A 22,296-nucleotide genomic window follows, 5' to 3' on the forward strand; every position below is an offset into this window, starting at 1 on the left:
TAACAGGGGCATTCAGGGTGAAAGAAACTTTGCCCATTTGTTTCAGCCTCGTGCGGGAATCGAACCCGCGCCACAGAATTACGAGTCCTGCGCGCTATCCACCAGGCTACGAGGCCCCTTAGGCTACGAGGGATGAAATCAATTCTACCACATCTCAATCTGCAGGAGACTGTAGCCCTGAAATCCACAATGGAAGAGTTAAGAACCATTACAATAGTGTAATGTACACTATTTGTAATAATAGTAATAATTTGTAAAATAGTGTAATGTACACTACACAATGTAATGTACACTCAGGATATACAACGACCATTAATGCTGAGAGATCCGACGACAGCAATTGTGGGGTTATGTGATTAAAGTAATTTTCATTAAATTATCTTACCTTCAATAGACTTTTTCATAGGTTTGTTTGTTCCATTATTTTTCGTAACTCTACAGTGGGGGATTATATTGTTCTGATGTTTATGCAATTTATAAATAGTTCAGTCAGTGTTGAAACAGTTAATTAACACTTAAACTTACTCACTTGGTCAATTAAACTAACCAGAATGAATTCTTAAATTAATTAACTGAAAGGACCAGCCTAATGGCGTTTAGTCTACTTGTTTGTTTATCACTGAATGAACTAATTGTTAATGCAAATTACAAATTACTCTTACACCAATTAAATTACTTCATAGTAATTTAATTTATTATTTAGAATTTAAGTGTAAAATGTGAAAATTATTTCACACAGCAATAGCACCGAGAGCACTGAAGGAAACTGAACGCTGCTGATAAGGAAACAGAATTATTAAAACAAAATCAGATAAAGGAAATCTTTATCAGCAAAATCAGATCACACAATCGACTTGAGAATGGTCCAGGACGGACCGAAACGTCGTCGTCCCTTCAATTTCTAGTGTGTGGTCTGGTCAACACAATCACATAAATCCAAATCAAGCTCATTAAAGCTCAGATACCAGTATAAAAGTAACGACTGTCAATAAACCTTCAAAGTTAAAACTTGCAAAAATTATGCGAAGGAAATATTCAGATATAGAAAGAAAACTGGAAAATTTGAATTCTCACATCTTAAAAAATAGAGAATATAGAGTAATGAAATGTTACTTCTGAGCAGCCCTTAAGTAGCTCCTTGAAGCTACTATAAACTTGTGTCGCCTTCCAGGATCTATGGCTGGAGCTGGAGGTCTGGGAGAACACTCCTAGACCTCCAGAGAACACTCCCAGACCTTCAGAGAACACCCAGACCTCCAGAGAACACTCCCAGACCTCCAGAGAACACTCCCAGACCTCCAGAGAACACTCCCAGACCTCCAGAGAACACTCCCAGACCTCCAGAGAACAACTCCCAGACCTCCAGAGAACACTCCCAGACCTCCAGAGAAACACTCCCAGACCTCCAGAGAACACTCCCAGACCTCCAGAGAACACTCCCAGACCTCCAGAGAACACTCCCAGACCTCCAGAGAACACTCCCCAGACCTCCAGAGAACACTCCCAGACCTCCAGAGAAACACTCCCAGACCTCCAGAGAACACTCCCAGACCTCCAGAGAACACTCCCAGACCTCCAGAGAACACTCCAGAGAACACTCCCAGACCTCCAGAGAACACTCCCAGACCTCCAGAGAACACTCCACAGACCTCCAGAGAACACTCCCAGACCTCCAGAGAACACCCCAGACCTCCAGAGAACACTCCCAGACCTCCACGAGAACACTCCCAGACCTCCAGAGAACACTCCCAGACCTCCAGAGAACACTCCCAGACCTCCAGAGAACACTCCCAGACCTCCAGAGACACTCCCAGACCTCCAGAGAACACTCCCAGACCTCCAGAGAACACTCCCAAGACCTCCATGAGAACACTCCCAGACCTCCATGAGAACACTCCCAGACCTCCAGAGAACACTCCCCAGACCTCCACGAAGAACACTCCCAGACCTCCAGAGAACACTCCCAGACCTCCACGAGAACACTCCCAGACCTCCAGAGAAACACTCCCAGACCTCAGAGAACACTCCCCAGACCTCCAGAGAACACTCCCAGACCTCCAGAGAAACACTCCCAGACCTCCAGAGAACACTCCCAGACCTCCAGAGAACACTCCCAGACCTTCCAAGAGAACACTCCCAGACCTCCAGGAGAACACTCCCAGACCTCCAGAGAACACTCCCAGACCTCCAGAGAACACTCCCAGACCTCCAAGAGAACACTCCCAGACCTCCAGAGAACACTCCCAGACCTCCAGAGAACACTCCCAGACCTCCAGAGAACACTCCCAGACCTCCAGAGAACACTCCCAGACCTCCAGAGAACACTCCCAGACCTCCAGAGAACACTCCCAGACCTCCAGAGAACACTCCCAGACCTCCAGAGAACACTCCCAGACCTCCAGAGAACACTCCCAGACCTCCAGAGAACACTCCCAGACCTCCAGAGAACACTCCCAGACCTCCAGAGAACACTCGCAGACCTCCAGAGAACACTCCCAGACCTCCAGAGAACACTCCCAGACCTCCAGAGAACACTCCCAGACCTCCAGAGAACATTCCAGACCTCCAGAGAACACTCCCAGACCTCCAGAGAACACTCCCAGACCTCCAGAGAATACTCCCAGACCTCCAGAGAACACTCCCAGACCTCCAGAGAACACTCCCAGACCTCCAGAGAATACTCCCAGACCTCCAGAGAACACTCCCAGACCTCCAGAGAACACTCCCAGACCTCCAGAGAACACTCCCAGACCTCCAGAGAACACTCCCTGACCTCCAGAGAACACTCCCAGACCTCCAGAGAACACTCCCAGACCTCCAGAGAACACTCCCAGACCTCCAGAGAACACTCCCAGACCTCCAGAGAACACTCCCAGACCTCCAGAGAACACTCCCAGACCTCCAGAGAACACTCCCAGACCTCCAGAGAACACTCCCAGACCTCCAGAGAACACTCCCAGACCTCCAGAGAACACTCCCAGACCTCCAGAGAACACTCCCAGACCTCCAGAGAACACTCCCAGACCTCCAGAGAACACTCCCAGACCTCCAGAGAACACTCCCAGACCTCCAAAGAACACTCCCAGACCTCCAGAGAACACTCCCAGACCTCCAGAGAACACTCCCAGACCTCCAGAGAACACTCCCAGACCTCCAGAGAACACTCCCAGACCTCCAGAGAACACTCCCAGACCTCCAGAGAACACTCCCAGACCTCCAGAGAACACTCCCAGACCTTCAGAGAACACTCCCAGACCTCCAGAGAACACTCCCAGACCTCCAGAGAACACTCCCAGACCTCCAGAGAACACTCCCAGACCTCCAGAGAACACTCCCAGACCTCCAGAGAACACTCCCAGACCTCCAGAGAACACTCCCAGACCTCCAGAGAACACTCCCAGACCTCCAGAGAACACTCCCAGACCTCCAGAGAACACTCCCAGACCTCCAGAGAACACTCCCAGACCTCCAGAGAACACTCCCAGACCTCCAGAGAACACTCCCAGACCTCCAGAGAACACTCCCAGACCTCCAGAGAACACTCCCAAACCTCCAGAGAACACTCCCAGACCTCCTGAGAACACTCCCAGACCTCCAAAGAACACTCCCAGACCTCCAGAGAACACTCCCAGACCTCCTGAGAACACTCCCAGACCTCCAAAGAACACTCCCAGACCTCCAGAGAACACTCCCAGACCTCCAGAGAACACTCCCAGACCTCCAGAGAACACTCCCAGACCTCCAGAGAACACTCCCAGACCTCCAGAGAACACTCCCAGACCTCCAGAGAACACTCCCAGACCTCCAGAGAACACTCCCAGACCTCCAGAGAACACTCCCAGACCTCCAGAGAACACTCCCAGACCTCCAGAGAACACTCCCAGACCTCCAGAGAACACTCCCAGACCTCCAGAGAACACTCCCAGACCTCCAGAGAACACTCCCAGACCTCCAGAGAACACTCCCAGACCTCCTGAGAACACTCCCAGACCTCCAGAGAACACTCCCAGACCTCCAGAGAACACTCCCAGACCTCCTGAGAACACTCCCAGACCTTCAGAGAACACTCCCAGACCTCCAGAGAACACTCCCAGACCTCCAGAGAACACTCCCAGACCTCCAGAGAACACTCCCAGACCTCCAGAGAACACTCCCAGACCTTCAGAGAACACTCCCAGACCTCCAGAGAACACTCCCAGACCTCCAGAGAACACTCCCAGACCTCCAGAGAACACTCCCAGACCTCCAGAGAACACTCCCAGACCTCCAGAGAACACTCCCAGACCTCCAGAGAACACTCCCAGACCTCCAGAGAACACTCCCAGAGAACACTGGAACTGTATGTAGTTGTTGTTATAGATTCAGCTGCTTGGAACAAAGAGTTCCAAGTAGCACGGGCTATGGTGAGCCCGTAGTGGACTTACCTGGCACAGAGCGGGGCTGTAACTGAGGAACTGTACTGGGCGCATTGGCTTTATACCATTATGGAGGTCAGATACATAATACAAGTAGGTGAGGAAGGGAACTATCGGAAGAAAGTGCCAAGCCATTATGACTATATAGCACATGGAAGATGTCAAGATGGGTCAAGATGTCAAGATTTTGGATGGGACGGGGGGAAGGCGTCGGGGATTGAATGCTGACCTGCATGAAGCGAGACCATCGCTCTACCTCCCATACCCATACATACATGCCCATACATACCTATGTATGGGTATAAAACGTGTAGGGAGAAATATGAATAAAGGAGTGAGGATACGCAAGGAAACGTGTACCTGCAGATAGATGGAGGAGCAATGGGCTTTTCCCCAAAGAGTGTTAGACAGCCAGGAGCACGATGCACCATGGCGTACCCGGTACCTTAACCACTCAACCAACCGAGACTGTACAAAAGTCATTGGGAGCCGAGGCTATATCTCCAACGACTTGACAGCACTTGGTCGTAAGCTTGGGCATAGTTACGGTTACGACCAACTGTGATCAACCGTCACGGTTGGTAAAGTGGTTAAGGTACCGGGTACGTCATGATGCATAGTGCTCCTGGCTGTCTGGGTTCGAATCCTTCTGGGGTATGGAGTTTTTCAGTGTGTGTGTGTGTGTAAATCACGAAAATTAAAACGTGATGAAAAATGTGACAGTGTCAGACCAGGGAGGAAGAATTGAAACAGGAATTTCCTTAAGTACTTTCGCATAGTAATACATCTTCAGAAAGAATGAAGAAGACATCTTCATTCCTTCTGAAGATGTATTAATATACGAAAGTACTTAAGGAAATTCCTGTTTCAATTCTTTCTCCCTGGTCTGACACTGTCATATATATTATATATATACTATACTTATATATTAGCTCCAAGCAGCTCCGCAAAGCATGGGCCCATGTTGACCAGACCACACACTAGAAATTGAAGGGGCGACGACGTTTCGGTCCGTCCTGGACCATTCTCAAGTCGATTGTGACACAATCGACTTGAGAATGGTCCAGGACGGACCGAAACGTCGTCGTCCCTTCAATTTCTAGTGTGTGGTCTGGTCAACATACTTCAGCCACGTTATTGTGACTCGTCGCCTGCGCATGGGCCCATGCTTTGCTTCAGGAGGCTTGGGTCGTTCATACCCATGATGGGACGGTCCCTCTCCGGGCACGTCCACGGCGGTCTCCGGGGTTAGAGGTCCCTGTGCCCCTTTTTCACCAACCTCGAGGCCATCCCGGAACTCACAGTTCCTGCGACGGCGCTGGAACCAATCGTATTGACCTTTCCATTGGAGACTTTCAACGCCGTGGAGAGGGAGGGGTGACCTGCTGCATGGGTAACAGCTTCTCCCCCGAATCAACCTACTGTGGCATTGTGCCCTGGTGAAGCCACTCAAGACCAGGCCGACATCAGAGCGCAACTCCATAGTCTCCTGAGACTGATGGATGCCTACTACAACTACTACTATATTATTTATATATATATATATATATATATATATATATATATATATATATATATATATATATATATATATATATATATATATATATATATATATATGTCGTACCTAGTAGCCAGAACGCACTTCTCAGCCTACTATGCAAGGCCCGATTTGCCTAATAAGCCAAGTTTTCATGAATTAATTGTTTTTCGACTACCTAACCTACCTAACCTAACCTAACTTAACTTTTTCGGCTACCTAACCTAACCTAACCTGTAAAGATAGGTTAGGTTAGGTTAGGTAGGGTTGGTTAGGTTTGGTCATATATCTACGTTAATTTTAACTCCAATAAAAAAAAATTGACCTCATACATAATGAAATGGGTAGCTTTATCATTTCATAAGAAAAAAATTAGAGAAAATATATTAATTCAGGAAAACTTGGCATATTAGGCAAATCGGGCCTTGCATAGTAGGCTGAGAAGTGCGTTCTGGCTATTAGGTACGACATATATATATATATATATATATATATATATATATATATATATATATATATATATATATATATATATATATATATAGAGAGAGAGAGAGAGAGAGAGAGAGAGAGAGAGAGAGAGAGAGAGAGAGAGAGAGAGAGAGAGAGAGAGAGAGAGAGAGAGAGAGAGAGAGAGAGAGAGAGAGAGAGAGAGAGAGACAGACAGACAGAGAGAGAGAGAGAGAGAGAGAGAGTGTGTCTCATCTAGGGGAAAGGAGAACCCGAATTCAAACCTCCTCTGCCTTGCGGCTAAAGCCACTCATGGAAAAGGCTTCGGGAGTTAACCCAGAGGAAAACTCCGGAGTCGGAGTCCCTAAGGCGGTATGCAGCTGCATGGGGATGGGTAATTGCTCTCCGCAGATTTGCTGCATGGGGCAACAGCCAGTTCTCCACAGCTATTGCCCAGGCCTGTGCCCTGGAAAGAACACTCCAGCGTCTCCTTGACGATGGCTCAACATGAGAAGCTACAGTTACCGGCGATAAGCCTACCACTCAATAGGCTTAGAGTGAGGTGCCAGAGGCTGCTTCCGTCAATGGGAGAAATCTTCCGATTTCATCGACAGTTACCACCCGCAGGGGCTTGGTAGGGGCTACCAAGCTTGGCAGCCCCTAGCCAGTAAGATGCTGTCCTGCCTCGGTCCGCCTGCTCCACTGGGAGCGTGGAGCTTAGGCCACAATCCAACTAGCAGATCGTCAACTATGCACCAAGCAAAAGAAAACAAATGTAGAGCCACCCAGCTCTCAAACTGGGCACTTGTAATGTAAGAACCATGACACCATGACAGTAAGTATCTCGGAAGATTTACTGAAAGTGAACGACGCCCGCGAAACAGCTGTGATCAACAGTGATCAATGTAGGCTCCAGATGGATGTAGTCGCCCTGCAAGAGGCACGTCTGCCCGCATCCGTCAGCATACAGGAGAAGGATTTTACCGTCTTGTGGCAAGGCAAACCACAAGAAAGAGTAAGGAAGCATGGAGTTGTCTTCGCCGTCAGGAACAGGTTACTAGGGTCCAAAGTACCGCCCACAGAGGGGTCTGTAATGATTCTCAAACTTCAGCTTCATCAACGTCTACACTTCAACTCTGACCTCCTCTACCGAAGCGAAGGATTAATTCTATGATGACCTCGGCCTAACTCTCTGAGACCTACCTCAACAAGAGTCAGTTTTCTTCCTGGGAGAATTTAATGCTAGAGTTAGTTCTGATCACAGCTCTTGGCCTTCCTGCCTGGGCCAGCTTGGATTTTGGAAGATGAATGAGAGTGGGCAGCACCTCCTAGAGTTCTGCTGTCGTCACGATCTCTGAGTCACCAATTTCTTCTTTGACACCAAGCCCCAGCACACCTGGAGACATCCCAGGTCTAAGCATTTGTCACCAACTCGACCTGTTGCTTACAGGGCGTAGCAATCTGAGAAGTGTCAAACTGACCCGCAGCTTCCAGAGGGCAGATTGTGACACTGACCACTCTTTCGTCGTTTTCAAAGTAAAGTTCCAACCCCGGAAAATCCACAGAGCAAAGGAGAAGGGAAAACCATGCATAAACGTAAACAAGACCTGGGATCCTCACAAGGTGGAGGAGTTCACTGCTGCTCTGGAAAATGCCCTTCCTAGACCACCCTGCGATAGCACATGTGACAGGTGGTCACACCTCAGGGGGCACCATTTTTAACACTGCCATACCCACCTTCGGTAAAAAGCAGAGCAAGTCAGCAGACTGGTTCGAGGCCAGTACCGAGGAACTGTTACCCCTCATAGAGGAAAAGAGACGAGCTCTCTCAGCCTACAAGAACCTGCCCTCAGGAAAAAAACTACAGGGCCTCCGTATTGCCCAGAGTACCTGGTTACCTGGTTGATGGGGTTCTGGGAGTTCTTCTACTCCCCAAGCCCGGCCCGAGGCCAGGCTCGACTTGTGAGAGTTTGGTCCACCAGGCTGTTGCTTGGAGCGGCCCGCAGGCCCACATACCCACCACAGCCCAGTTGGTCCGGCACTCCTTGGAGGAAAGTAGAGTTCAATAATCTGCAAGGTGCTGTGCTAACAATCACTGCACCAACACTGTTCCAGCATCCAGACTGCAACAGGCCCTATACGAAACAGAACAGATCCTCTGAAGTCAGCCACTGATGAGATCATTAAAGATCGTGATCAGCAGATGAATCGCTGGGTGGAACATTCCTCCGAACTCTACTCCAGAGAGAACTTGGTCAGCGTAGAGGCCCTGGATGCAATCGAGTGTCTACCCATCATGGAAGAACTTGATCTTGAACCGACTGTAAAGAAGATGAGAAAGCAGTGGATTCACTTTCCTCAGGGAAGGACCCCAGGAGATGACGGAATTCCGCCTGAAGTTATCAAGTGCGCTCGAGGAAGACTTAAAACTGAGCGTCGTGAACTTCTGTGCCAGTGCTGGAGGGAGGGCTCGGTGCCACAAGACATGAGAGATACAGAAATCATTACTCTCTACAAAAATAAAGTTGACAGAAGTGATTGCAACAACTATCGTTGCATCTCCCTCCTCAGCGTAGTCGGCAAACTATTCGCCAGTGTCGTCTTGGTCGGACTCCAGATTCTTGCTGAAAGAGTGTACCCTGAGTCACTGTGCAGTTTCAGAGCCGAGAGGTCGACCACTGACATGGAGAAAAGTGCAGGGAGCAGAGAAAAGCCTCGTACATCGCCTTCATTGACCTTACAAAGGCCTTCGAACTCATGAGCAGGGACGGATTCTTCAAGACCCGGCCCAAAATTGGCTCCCCCCCCCCCACCCCCCCCACTACTCAGCATGATACAATCGTTTCACGAGGACATGAGAGGCACTGTACTCACCTATTTGTGCTTGCGGGGGTTGAGCTCTGGCTCTTTGGTCCCGCCTCTCAACTGTCAGTCAACTGGTGTACAGATTCCTGAGCCTACTGGACTCTATCATATCTACATTTGAAACTGTGTATGGAGTCAGCCTCCACCACATCACTGCCTAGTGCATTCCATTTACTAACTACTTTGACTCTAAAAAAGTTCTTTTTAATGTCTCTGTGGCTCATCTGGGTACTAAGTTTCCACCTGTGTCCCCTTGTTCGTGTCCCACCCGTGCTGAAGAGTTTGTCTTTGTCCACCCTCTCAATTCCCCTGAGAATTTTGTAGGTGGTTATCATGTCTCCCTTTACTCTTCTGTTTTTCAGAGACGGGAGTTTTAGCTCCTTTAGCCTTTCCTCGTAGATCATACCTCTCAGTTCCGGAACGAGTCTGGTGGCATACCGCTGAATCATCTCTAACTTTGTCTTGTGTTTAACTAAGTATGGACTCCAAGCTGAAGCTGCATATTCCAGGATTGGTCTGACATAAGTGGTATACAGGGTCTTGAACGATTCCTTACATAAGTTTCTAAAGGCAGTCCTTATGTTGGCCAGTCTAGCATATGCCGCTGAGGATATCCTTTTGATGTGGGCCTCTGGGGACAGGTTCGGAGTGATATCAATCCCCAGATCTTTCTCTCAATTTCTCTTGTACAATTTCACCTCCCAGATGGTACCTTGTGTTCAGCCTTCTGCTCCCTTCGCCTAATTTCATTACTTTGCGCTTTCCTGAGTTGAACTTTAGCAGCCATTTTCTAGACCATTCCAACAGCCTGATCAGGTCGTTTAGTAGTCTCTGTCTATCATCATCTGTCTTGATTCTTTTCATAATTGTTGCATTATTAGCACACATCGAGAGGAATGAGTCTATACCCTCTGGAAGATCGTTTACATATATTAGAAACAGGATTGGTCCAAGTACAGAGCCCTGTGGGACTCCACTGGTGACATCTCGCCATTTTGATGCCCCCCCCCCCACCTCTCACAGTTACTCGCTGTTTCCTGTTGCTTAGATACTCCCTTATCCACTGGAGCACCTTACCTTTTACTCCTGCCTGTTGCTCCAATTTCCGTAACAGGGAGCAACAACTTTAGGGAGCCGGTCGGCCGAGTGGACAGCACGCTGGGCTTGTGATCCTGTGGTCCTGGGTTCGATCCCAGGCGCCGGCGAGAAACAATGGGCAGAGTTTCTTTCACCCTATGCCCCTGTTACCTAGCAGTAAAATAGGTACCTGGGAGTTAGTCAGCTGTCACGGGCTGCTTCCTGGGGGTGGAGGCCTAGTCGAGGACCGGGCCACAGGGGTCACTAAAAAGCCCCGAAATCATCTCAAGATAACCTCAAGATAACAGCCTTCTATAGGGTACAGTGTCAAAAGCTTTCTGAAAGTCCAAGAAAATGCAGTCTGCCCACCCTTCTCTTTCTTGCTTAATTTTTGCTGCTTGATCATAGAACTCTATTAACCCTGTGAAGCACGATTTACCATCTCTGAACCCATGCTGGTGATGTGTTACAAAGCTATTTCCCTCCAGATGCTCTATGAACCTTTTTCTCATGATCTTCTCCATCACCTTGCATGGTATACAAGTTAGGGAAACTGGCTTGTAGTTCAGTGCCTCTTACAACCACTTGGACTGGACGGTAGAGCGACGGTCTTACTTCATGCAGGTTGTCGTTCAATCTCCGACCGTCCAATTGGTTGGGCTCCATTCCTTCCCCCCGCCCCCCCCCCGTTCGATCCCAAATACGTATCCTGACCCCTTCCAAGTGCTATATAGTCATAATGGCTTAGCACTTTCCCCCTGATAATTCCCTTCCCTTCAGTGCCTCTTGCCTGTCACACTTTTTGTATATTAGGACTACATTAGCTGTCTTTCAGCTTTCCGGTAGGTCTCCTGTTTCCAGTGGCCTGCTATACACCATAGAGAGTGGCACACTTAGTGCTTCTGCACCTTCTTTTAGTATCCTCGGTGAGATTCCGCCAGGCCCAACAGCTTTTGTCTCAGGTCCATCAGATTCCTTGTGACCTCATCACTGGTGAGGTCAAAATCCTCCAAGGTTGCTTGGTTTGCCGCCTCCTCATTTAGTGCAGGGGCTTTCCCTTGTTCTTTTGTGAAGACCTCCTGGAATCTTTTCTTGAGTTCTTCACACACCTCATTGTCATTCTCTGTGTATCTATTCTCCCTTTTTCTCAGTTTCATCACTTGTTCCTTCACCGCTGTTTTCCTCCTGATGTGGCTGTGGAACAGCTTTGTTTGGGTCTTAGCTTTACTCACGAAGTCATTTTCATAGTGTCTCTTTGCTTCTCTCCTCACTCTGAGGTACTCATTTCTTGCCCCTCTAGTATTTCTCCCTGCTCTCTGGCGTTCTGTTATTTCTGTAGTTTCTCCATGTTCTTTTACTCAATTGCTTTGCTACCTTACATTCCTGGTTGACCCATGGATTCTTCTGTTGCTTTTCGTTTTTCTCCTTTTGGACGGGGATAAATCTATCTGCAGCTTCCAGGCATTTCTGGGTGACATAGTCCATCATATCCTGTACAGTCTTCTCTCTGAGTTCTGTTTCCCATAATATTCCCCTTTGGAAGTTCCTCATCTCATCTTATTTTCCTCTTCGGTAATTCAGTCTTTTTTCCTTCCGATCCCATCCTTGGATAGGTTATCCCTACCTCTACCAAGATACTCAAATGTCAATACACTGTGGTCACTCATTTCTATGGGGGTTTCAAATTTTACTTCTCTTATTTCTGACTCATTCAAAGTGAATATCAAGTCGAGTCTAGCTGGTTTGTCATTGCCTCTCATTCTTGTGGGTTCCCTGACATGTTGGCCCAGAAAGTTCCTTGTTGCTACTTCTAAGAGTTCAGCTCTCGATGTATCTGCACCACCGTGTGGGTCCCCATTCTCCCAGTCTATCTTTCCATGGTTGAAATCGCCCTTGATTAAGAATCTGGATCCATTCCTGCAGGCAACTGAAGCTGCTCTCTATTATATTAATGGTAGCCATGTTGTTTCTATTAAACTCCTGTTTGGGTCTTCTGTCATTTAGTGGAGGGTTGTAAATGACTGAAAATATTATCTTAGGTCCACCCATTGTCATAGTTCCTGTTATGTAATCTCTGAACCCGTCACTGTGTTATGATTTAGAGGATCTCACAAGTACAATATTAGTAACATATCTGTTATCACCCATCTCAGACTGTAGGAGTGTATTTGCATAGTGTATCTCATATACATTTGGTGGGCTGTTGTATTATGTTTTATGATGTATTAGAATATATGACTATTATATACCTATGTCTGAGGAAGAGAGCTTGCATTAAGTGGACAGGAAGTGTTCATGTTCAATACATGTGCAGTGAGGGAGAAAGGCAGAGCCGGGCTGTCTGTCTTGCCCTCTTGTTATATCCTTATATAAGTAATTGTTTAGTTCAACCATTTAAGAATGTTATACTTTTAGTTATCAATGTATGAAATAGTATGTTAGTATGATTATATAAGTTTGATGGGAATTATTTCAGTCTGTAGTATGTTAGTAAAGAATTATTAATCAGACGTGGTGACTGGGGACGAGGAAGGACTCAGCTCACGTCGCCTTAAGCAGTCAGTAGCAAATGTGAGGTCTTGTGTCAACAGTGTGTCAGTTAAGTAGTATGAGGGTGTCCCTAGCTTAAAGGTGTTTAAGCCGTCTGGCATTCTAATAACAGAGATTATTCATATATATGTCCATCTGAATTTAAAATGTTGATTGTGATCAATAAGCCCAAGTTGAAATAATTTATATCAGATATACAATATTATACTTGTTGACTATATATCTTCGTTTCTGTATTCCTCCCTTCTCGATTTTACTGGTGTCAATTAAGAATTACCTAACAGGGCTGTTGGGATCATAGTCTTGAACATAAGAACGTGATAGGCCTAGGTAGCCGTGATAGGCCTAGGGAGCCGGTCGGCCGAGCGGAGAGCACACTGGACTTGTGATCCTGTGGTCCCGGGTTCCATCCCGGGCGCCGGCGAGAAACAATGGGCAGAATTTCTTTCACCCTATGCCCCTGTTACCTAACAGTAAAATAGGTACCTGGGTGTTAGTCAGCTGTCACGGGCTGCTTCCTGGGGGTGGAGGCCTGGTCGAGGACCGGGCCGCGGGGACACTAAAGCCCCGAAATCATCTCAAGATAACTCAAGATAGGTATTAGTTATTCCTCTGTCAGGCACGAGCCAAATCTAACCAGGTAGTGTAATACACCGTCGTGTATGACAGCTCAACTTCTGAACCATTGAACATCAACGGTGTTAAATACGGCTGCGTCCTTGCTCCAACCCTGTACGGCATCTTCTTCACGATACTCGTGAAGCATGCCTTAAGAATGACCACAGAGGGCAGCAATCTCTGTACAAGATCTGTACGGATTCATCTTATTTATACAAACTAAATACCCACCAAACACACACCGAAACTACGACGTTGGTACAACGTTCGAACAAGTTTTAACACCTCCTAACCAGTTATAGCAACCAATATAGCAAGTTGTAACAACGTTCTAATACGTCATAAACACGTTAAGCCAAGATATAACAACTTTATTACAAGTTGTAACAAGCGGAAAATAGAGACAGTTACGGTTTGTGTTTCCAGGGCAATTAGATTAGAAAATCCACTGCTGGTGCCACTCTGTGGATATGAAAAGTCACTACCCTTTAAGTACTCTACAAATGTAGAGGTTCGTATCCTGGCCGGGGAGGATTTACTGGGCGCAATTCCTTAACTGTAGCCTCTGTTTAACACAACAGTAAAATGTGTACTTGGATGAAAAAACGATTCTTCGCGGCAGGGGATCGTATTCCAGTTACCATAGGATTAAGGACTTGCCCGAAACGCTACGCGTACTAGTGGCTGTACAAGAATGTAACAACTCTTGTATATATCTCAAAAAATACAAAGAACGTACCCTTGTAACAATAGCCGCTATCTGGGTGGTGACATCTGGAGAAAGCCACGCTAACTGTAGGATGTTCATGCCACCTGTGGTGGAGGTAAGTGGTGCCCCAGCACTCAGGAGAAGAGGCAGGAGGTCGGTGCAGTTGGTGGTGATGGCTAGGTGTAGCACGAACACAGTGTGACCCGCTGTCGGCTCCAAGGGTGCTCCGGAGACCAGAAGGCGTGTCACTTCTTTGACGGAACTGACGCGACGTGAATATTCCTCTGTATCACCGACCACAGCAGAGGCTTCCAACTCCACACAGCTCACTTTTTCCAAAAGTCGCCCATACAGGTGCACTCGCTGCCGCCTAGACTGTTTACACAATTATTTATTGAAAATCAACTGTATAAGGATAAGCTTAAACACACACTAATATATATATATATATATATATATATATATATATATATATATATATATATATATATATATATATATATATATATATATATATATATACATATTTAAAAGTTTGTGAGGGTACCACCTCTGGCGCCAATGTGGGGACCCATAGCCTCGGAGAAGAAAATAAAAAGTATTCAGAGGAGACCTTGTGGTTTCTCACTGAACACTAATATTATCTTCTCCTACCACCCCCATTCTTTTGTATGTACACATCTATATATTTACTTTATTTGAACTTTGTTACAAAAAAGAAATTACATATGGGTTACAAAGATGGTTATCATAGGTTGTCGTATATATTTATATATACATATATATATATATATATATATATATATATATATATATATATATATATATATATATATATATATATATATATATATATATATATATATAATCTATATAAATAAAAATGGAAATGTTCGTTTGTTCAAAAACGCTAACCTCCGAAAGTTCTTCACCGATTGCTTTGAAATTTTCACGCTACGTTCCATTCGCCTCCGAGCGGGTTTTTATATACCTACTATATAGATGCCACCCCTGTGACGGGTAAAAAACATGCTTTTTTTGAAAAACTGTGTTTTTCATGTGTTTTTCATGTGAGGGGACGTCTTCGAAACCTCTTTACCCATTGTTTTGAAATTTTGACACACCGTTGCATTTGAATAGGCGCGTGTTTTTATATACCTACTATATAGATGCCACCCCTGTGACGGGTAAAAACATGCGTTTTTGAAAAACAGCGCCATCTGTTGCACGTAACATGCACACTACTAAATACGCCACGAATTCTATTTCGATGTTTCCGATTGGATTGATAAATTTAATTTTCATAGATTTCGATATATTTTATTTTTTAGTGAATTAATTTGTGTAACATTATGTTGGAATTGAGCTGTGTTGTTTACAATACCGTTCGTTTCGTAAGTATAAGTATAGATGCCACACCTGTGACAGGTAAAACTATGCTTTTCTTAAAAAAACAGCGCCATCTGTTGCATGTAGGAGCAACACACATGCTATACTAGATATGTTACAATTCCATTTCAATGTTTCTGATTGCATTGATAAATTGAATTTTTCTAGATTTTTATTTATTTTAATTTTGATTTAATTATTGCGTGTGAATTGTATTGGAATTCAGCTGTGTTGTTTACCAGACCATTCATTTCGTGAGAATAGTTTAATTATATTTTTTTCATATTTTCATTTCATTTTTTAACAGTTTTTCTTATATTACAGTAATGGGAACATCAGATCACTTGAAGTTCCCAATTTTCTGATGTGAAAATCAGACCATTTGGGAAGGCATCGGACGAGGGAGTGGGAAATGGTGGGGATGACGAGGGGACGAGGGAGTTTGGGATGGTATGGACGAGGGGATGGAGGAATAGAGAATGGTGGAGAGGACAAAGGGGACAGGGGAGTGGGGCATGCTGGGAAGGAAGAGGGGATGTTGGAGTGGGGAGGACGAGGGGACGGTGGATTGGGGAATGGTTGTGAAGCCGAGGAGACGGTTGAGCGGGAAATGGTGGGGAGGACTGGGGGACAGGGAATGTTGTTGTGGTTCACAACAACACAGCCACAGCAACGCGTGGCCGGGAACTGCTAGTATATATATGTATATATATATATATATATATATATATATATATATATATATATATATATATATATATATATATATATATATATGTCGTACCTAGTAGCCAGAACTCACTTCTCAGCCTACTATTCAAGGCCCGATTTGCCTAATAAGCCAAGTTTTCCTGAATTAATATATTTACTAAAAAATTTTTCTTATGAAATGATAAAGCAACCCTTTTCTCTATGTATGAGGTCAATTTTTTTTTATTGGAGTTAAAATTAACGTAGATATATGACCGAACCTAACCAACCCTACCTAACCTAACCTAACCTATATTTATAGGTAAGGTTAGGTTAGGTAGCCAAAAAAAGCTAGGTTAGGTTAGGTTAGGTAGGTTAGGTAGACGAAAAAACATTAATTCATGAAAACTTGGCTTATTAGGCAAATCGGGCCTTGAATAGTAGGCTGAGAAGTGCGTTCTGGCTATTAGGTACGACATATATATATATATATATATATATATATATATATATATATATATATATATATATATATATATATATATATATATATATATATATATGACAATGTCAGACCACGGAGGAAAAATGAAACAGGAATTTCCTTAAGTACTTTCGTATATTAAATACATCTTCAGAAGGTGAAGATGTATTTAATATACCTTCTGAAGATGTATTTAATATACGAAAGTACTTAAGGAAATTCCTGTTTCATTTTTCCTCCGTGGTCTGACATTGTCACATTCTTAATCACGTGTTTATTTTCGTGATATACACACACACACACATATATATATATATATATATATATATATATATATATATATATATATATATATATATATATATATATATATATATATATATATATATTGTTCGCATATGTGTTCCTCACGTGTGCCCCAAAGAATGAGGTGATTTAGACCTGACCACCCATTTCCAGGGAATGAATTACCCAGAAACAGGTATAGATTATCTTAGAATAGTCAAAAGGATTAAGGAGTTAGAGAATAAGTATGAAAGATTAAAGGAAAAGCATCACTGAACACACAGTATCTTTATAAAGGAAAATGTAAATATTCGTTTGTTTAAAATCGCTAACGTCCGAAAGTTCTTCATCACTTTGAAATTTTCACACAACGTTCCATTTGCATCAGGGCGGGTTTTTATATACCTACTATATAGATGTCTCGTCTGTGACGGGAAAGAATTTTTTTTTTTTAGAAAAACTGTATTTTTCATGTGAGGGAAATTTTCGAAACCTCTTTACTGATTGCTTCTAAATTTTGACACAATGATGCATTCGAATAGGCGCGTGTTTTTATGTTCCTGAACAAATCCACAAGGGGCCGTGACGAGGATTCGAACCTGCGTCCGGGAGCATCCCAGACACTGCCTTAATCGGCTGAGCTACGACAGGGTTAAAAGGGTTGATTCTGAAGTTCTACTGAACTTACTGGATCCCGTAGCCTCTCCGAGGCATAAACCAGGATTTTACACAACCCCCCCCCCCTGCACCCAAGCTATGTCAATAGCTCTGTATCTCTGTCAATCGTCTCTGTATACTTTGCCCAATGTGACAAATTTTTGTCCAATTTTGTCCAAATGACAAAATCATTTTTTTGGTGGTGTCGACTGGGACGTTGGTAAATAGGGATTCGATGTCCAGGGAAGCAATGATTCCATCGAGTTGTGTAGTTTTGATTAATTCTAGGAAATCTGTTGTTGATTGTAGACTATAGTTGCTTGGAGTGCATGGAGTTAGGAGTTCGATAAGTCTTTTTGCCAGGTGATAGGTTGGAGTTGGTATTTGGCTGATTATTGGGCATAGTGGGTTACCTGGTTTGTGTGTCTTAACATTGCCATAGGCATATCCTAAGCCATAGTTGCCTTGAAGTTTATTGAAATGAACACTACCTTTCTTTGCGTTGATTGCAGTAATAATTTTGTTCACTTTGCGTTTAAGGTCTTCCACGGGGTTCCTCGTGATTCGTTGAAATTTGGCGTCATCACTAAGGATGTCGCTAATTTTGTTCATGTATTCTTGGGTAGGAATCAATACATATGCTGCTGTTTATGCTTATTGTCACATCTTTCAGATTTTTTAGTGGTTTTGCTGCTTTTTTGAGTCGTGGGGTTAAGATTGTAGATGAATATGTTCCTCGTTTTTTTCCCCGGCTTCTGTTAGTAGTTCAGCCTGAAGTGTGTCAGTGCTGAGGACTTTCTTGTTGTCGTCTAACATGTGGATGTCGTCCAGAAGCATTTCGATTTCAAGGCGTTTTTGATGCTTCTTTGGTCTTGATATGAATTGGCAGATTAGGCCAAGGTTTATGTAGCCGTCTTTTGGACGAGGGATGTTTAACTGTCCACCATTGACGGCTGTCAGCTTTCGGAGTGTCCTCGTTTTGACATGCGTGTGTATTGTTGTTTTAGGGTTGATAGTTCACTGTTGATGGTTTGCTTGAGTTGGCTGGGGAGGTCGTACTGGGTTCATTTAATTAACTGATGTTCAGCTTGCTCTGTAAGGCTTCGGAGGGCTTCCTTCTTCGTGTTGAGTTGATGCCGTAGATCTTGCCTATACCTACAGGTAAACTTTGCATTGCGGACTGCTGGGTCATGTGGGTTTATATTGGTGTATACTGGCAGTAGGTTTTCTTTTATGCATGTTTCATTGAATATGACAGCATATTCCATCAGCATACATGACAGCATATTTTTTCTGATTTAGGGCTTCCATCCCTCTTACTCGTGCTCTAGCAGCTTCAAGTTCAGCTGGAGTTGGAGTTCACCAAAAGCCATGTTCGTTTTCAAGGTGAAGAACGAGAATTGAATAACTGAAAAATGTATTACACTTATTATAAAATCGCACGACGTTTCGAACCTACATGGTTCATTCTCAAGTGTTCATTCAGGTTCATTCTTCAGTACATTATATATATATATATATATATATATATATATATATATATATATATATATATATATATATATATATGACAATGTCAGACCACGGAGGAAAAATGAAACAGGAATTTCCTTAAGTACTTTCGTATATTAATACATCTTCAGAAGGAGTGAAGATGTATATTAATACATCTTCAGAATACATCTTCACTCCTTCTGAAGATGTATTAATATACGAAGGTACTTAAGGAAATTCCTGTTTCATTTTTCCTCCGTGGTCTGACATTGTCACATTTTTAAATCACGTGTTTATTTTCGTGATATACACACATATATATATATATATTAGTATATTTTGGTAGCAGTCTTTCCTGTAGACATATATTATTAAATATGACCGAAAAAGTAAGATTAATAATTCTAACACGAATTTTTTCAATCTTTCGTACATTTCTTTTCACTGTTGGAGGTAATTCAAAAATCAATTCTCCAAAATTCATTTTTATTTCTAGTCTGACGCGACACGAGCGCGTTTCGTAAAACTTATTACATTTTCAAAGACTTTTAGTTTACAAATACACAACTGAATAGAACTTACACATCTCCTGGTTTCGTTTATATCTACATTTGAGTGAGGTGGATGGGGTGAGGTGGCATTAATAGGGTATTAATTTCATCAACACAAGACAGAACAAGAGGTGGCATTAATAGGGTATTAATTTCATCAACACAAGACAGAACACGAAACAATGGGTATTGAAATGGAAGTGATTGTAGAAAGCCTATTGGTCCATATTTCTTGATGCTTCTATATTGGAGCGGAGTCTTGAGGTGGGTAGAATGTAGTTGTGCATTAATTGGCTGTTGATTGCTGGTGTTGACTTCTTAATGTGTAGTGCCTCGCAAACGTCAAGCCGCCTGCTATCGCTGTATCTATCGATGATTTCTGTGTTGTTTACTAGGATTTCTCTGGCAATGGTTTGGTTGTGGGAAGAGATTATATGTTCCTTAATGGAGCCCTGTTGTTTATGCATCGTTAAACGCCTAGAAAGAGATGTTGTTGTCTTGCCTATATACTGGGTTTTTTGGAGCTTACAGTCCCCAAGTGGGCATTTGAAGGCATAGACGACGTTGGTCTCTTTTAAAGCGTTCTGCTTTGTGTCTGGAGAGTTTCTCATGAGTAGGCTGGCCGTTTTTCTGGTTTTATAGTAAATCGTCAGTTGTATCCTCTGATTTTTGTCTGTAGGGATAACGTTTCTATTAACAATATCTTTCAGGACCCTTTCCTCTGTTTCCCCTTTCGAACTGTTATTTATATATATATATATATATATATATATATATATATATATATATATATATATATATATATATATATATATATATATTGCTGGTGCTGGTATATATATATATATATATATATATATATATATATATTGCTGGTGTGTATATATATATATATATATATATATATATATATATATATATATATATATATATATATATATATATATATATATATATATATATATATATATATATATATATATATATATTAATAGGGTATTAATTTCATCAACATGTTGATGAAATTAATACCCTATTAATACCACACTTTGTTCTGTCTTGTGTTAATGCCACATCACCCCGTCCACCTCACTCAAATATATATATATATATATATATATATATATATATATATATATATATATATATATATATATATATATATATATATATGTATATATATATATATATTAGTGTGTGTGCGTGGGCGTGAAGCTTGAGTGGGTGACAAATCAAGCTATATACTGAATATGGAAGAACATACTGAATATACTGAATATACTGAATATACTGAATATACTGAATATGAAAGAAAGGATGACATGAATCTTCTCTATTTCTTATATTTCTCGTCATTTGAGAAGAAAGTTGAAAAATTAACTCTCCAAAGAACTAACACTAAGAGATTCATTTCCTTAAATTTTGTCATGAAAGATAGAGTTGGTTGCTTCACATTCCAGGAGATAATTAAGTAACTCGTAGCCTGGTGGATAGCGCGCAGGACTCGTAATTTTGTGGCGCGGGTTCGATTCCCGCACGAGGCAGAAACAAATGGGCAAAGTTTCTTTCACCCTGAATGCCCCTGTTACCTAGCAGTAAATAGGTACCTGGGAGTTAGTCAGCTGTCACGGGCTGCTTCCTGGGGGTGGAGGCCTGGTCGAGGACCGGGCCGCGGGGACACTAAAGCCCCGAAATCATCTCAAGATAACCTCAAGATGGTCTTTCTGTGATTGTGTCGCAGAAGATGCATCCTCACTCTCTGGATTCACTAATTTCCCAGATGCATCTGTAACCTAGATGTAGTCTATATAATCGAACTGTTATTTCCCTGTGGATTCCTTTCGGGTTATTTAACCTGTCTAACATGATGGCCTGAAGATACCTTATTGCAGAGGGCGAACCTTCTGCTACTCTCTGGTGTAGATGGGCTTTATTGAGATGGGAGTATTTTGGCGTTTTTTTTATGTAGTCTAGGCTGGGTTGGATTCTATTGTGGATCACTGGGTGACAAGTTGCCAATTTAGCGGTTTCATCAGCTGTCTCATTTAATGGAATTCCAACATGGGATGGGATCCAATTTAGGGTGATGTTGAGTTCTTTGTCTTTAGCTGCTGCACCTGGTTGATACCTGGTTGATGGGGTTCTGAGAGTTCTTCTACTCCCCAAGCCCGGCCCGAGGCCAAGCTTGACTTGTGAGAGTTTGGTCCACCAGGCTGTTGCTTGGAGCGGCCCGCAGGCCCACATACCCACCACAGCCCGGTTGGTCCGGCACTCCTTGGAGGAAACAATCTAGTTTCCTCTTGAAGATGTCCACGGTTGTTCTGGCAATATTTCTTATGCTTGCTGGGAGGACGTTGAACAACCGTGGACCTCTGATGTTTATACAGTGTTCTCTGATTGTGCCTATGGCACCTCTGCTCTTCACTGGTTCTATTCTGCCTTTTCTTCCATATCGTTCACTCCAGTACGTAGTCATTTTACTGTGTAGATTAGGGACCTAGCCTTCCAGTATCTTCCACGTG

At 43.4% G+C, this 22,296-nt stretch overlaps 1 protein-coding gene across 3 annotated transcripts in view; it reads right to left on the reverse strand.

Annotated features, from left to right (window-relative positions):
• The window catches only part of LOC123768517 (serine/threonine-protein phosphatase 6 regulatory ankyrin repeat subunit B), a 105,066-nt gene that overhangs the window by 16,176 nt on the left and 66,594 nt on the right, over nucleotides 1-22,296 (reverse strand). For 2 of the 3 annotated variants that reach the window (XM_069336207.1, XM_069336208.1), the window contains exon 8: nucleotides 14,255-14,599. The exons of the other annotated variant lie outside the window; for it this stretch is intronic. In XM_069336207.1, the coding sequence (XP_069192308.1) occupies nucleotides 14,255-14,599 (345 nt within the window). The remainder of the gene's footprint in view (nucleotides 1-14,254; nucleotides 14,600-22,296) is intronic. 3 annotated transcript variants of the gene reach the window in all.

This window comes from Procambarus clarkii, chromosome 35, assembly GCF_040958095.1.
Source record: "Procambarus clarkii isolate CNS0578487 chromosome 35, FALCON_Pclarkii_2.0, whole genome shotgun sequence".
Taxonomy (NCBI): domain Eukaryota; kingdom Metazoa; phylum Arthropoda; class Malacostraca; order Decapoda; family Cambaridae; genus Procambarus; species Procambarus clarkii.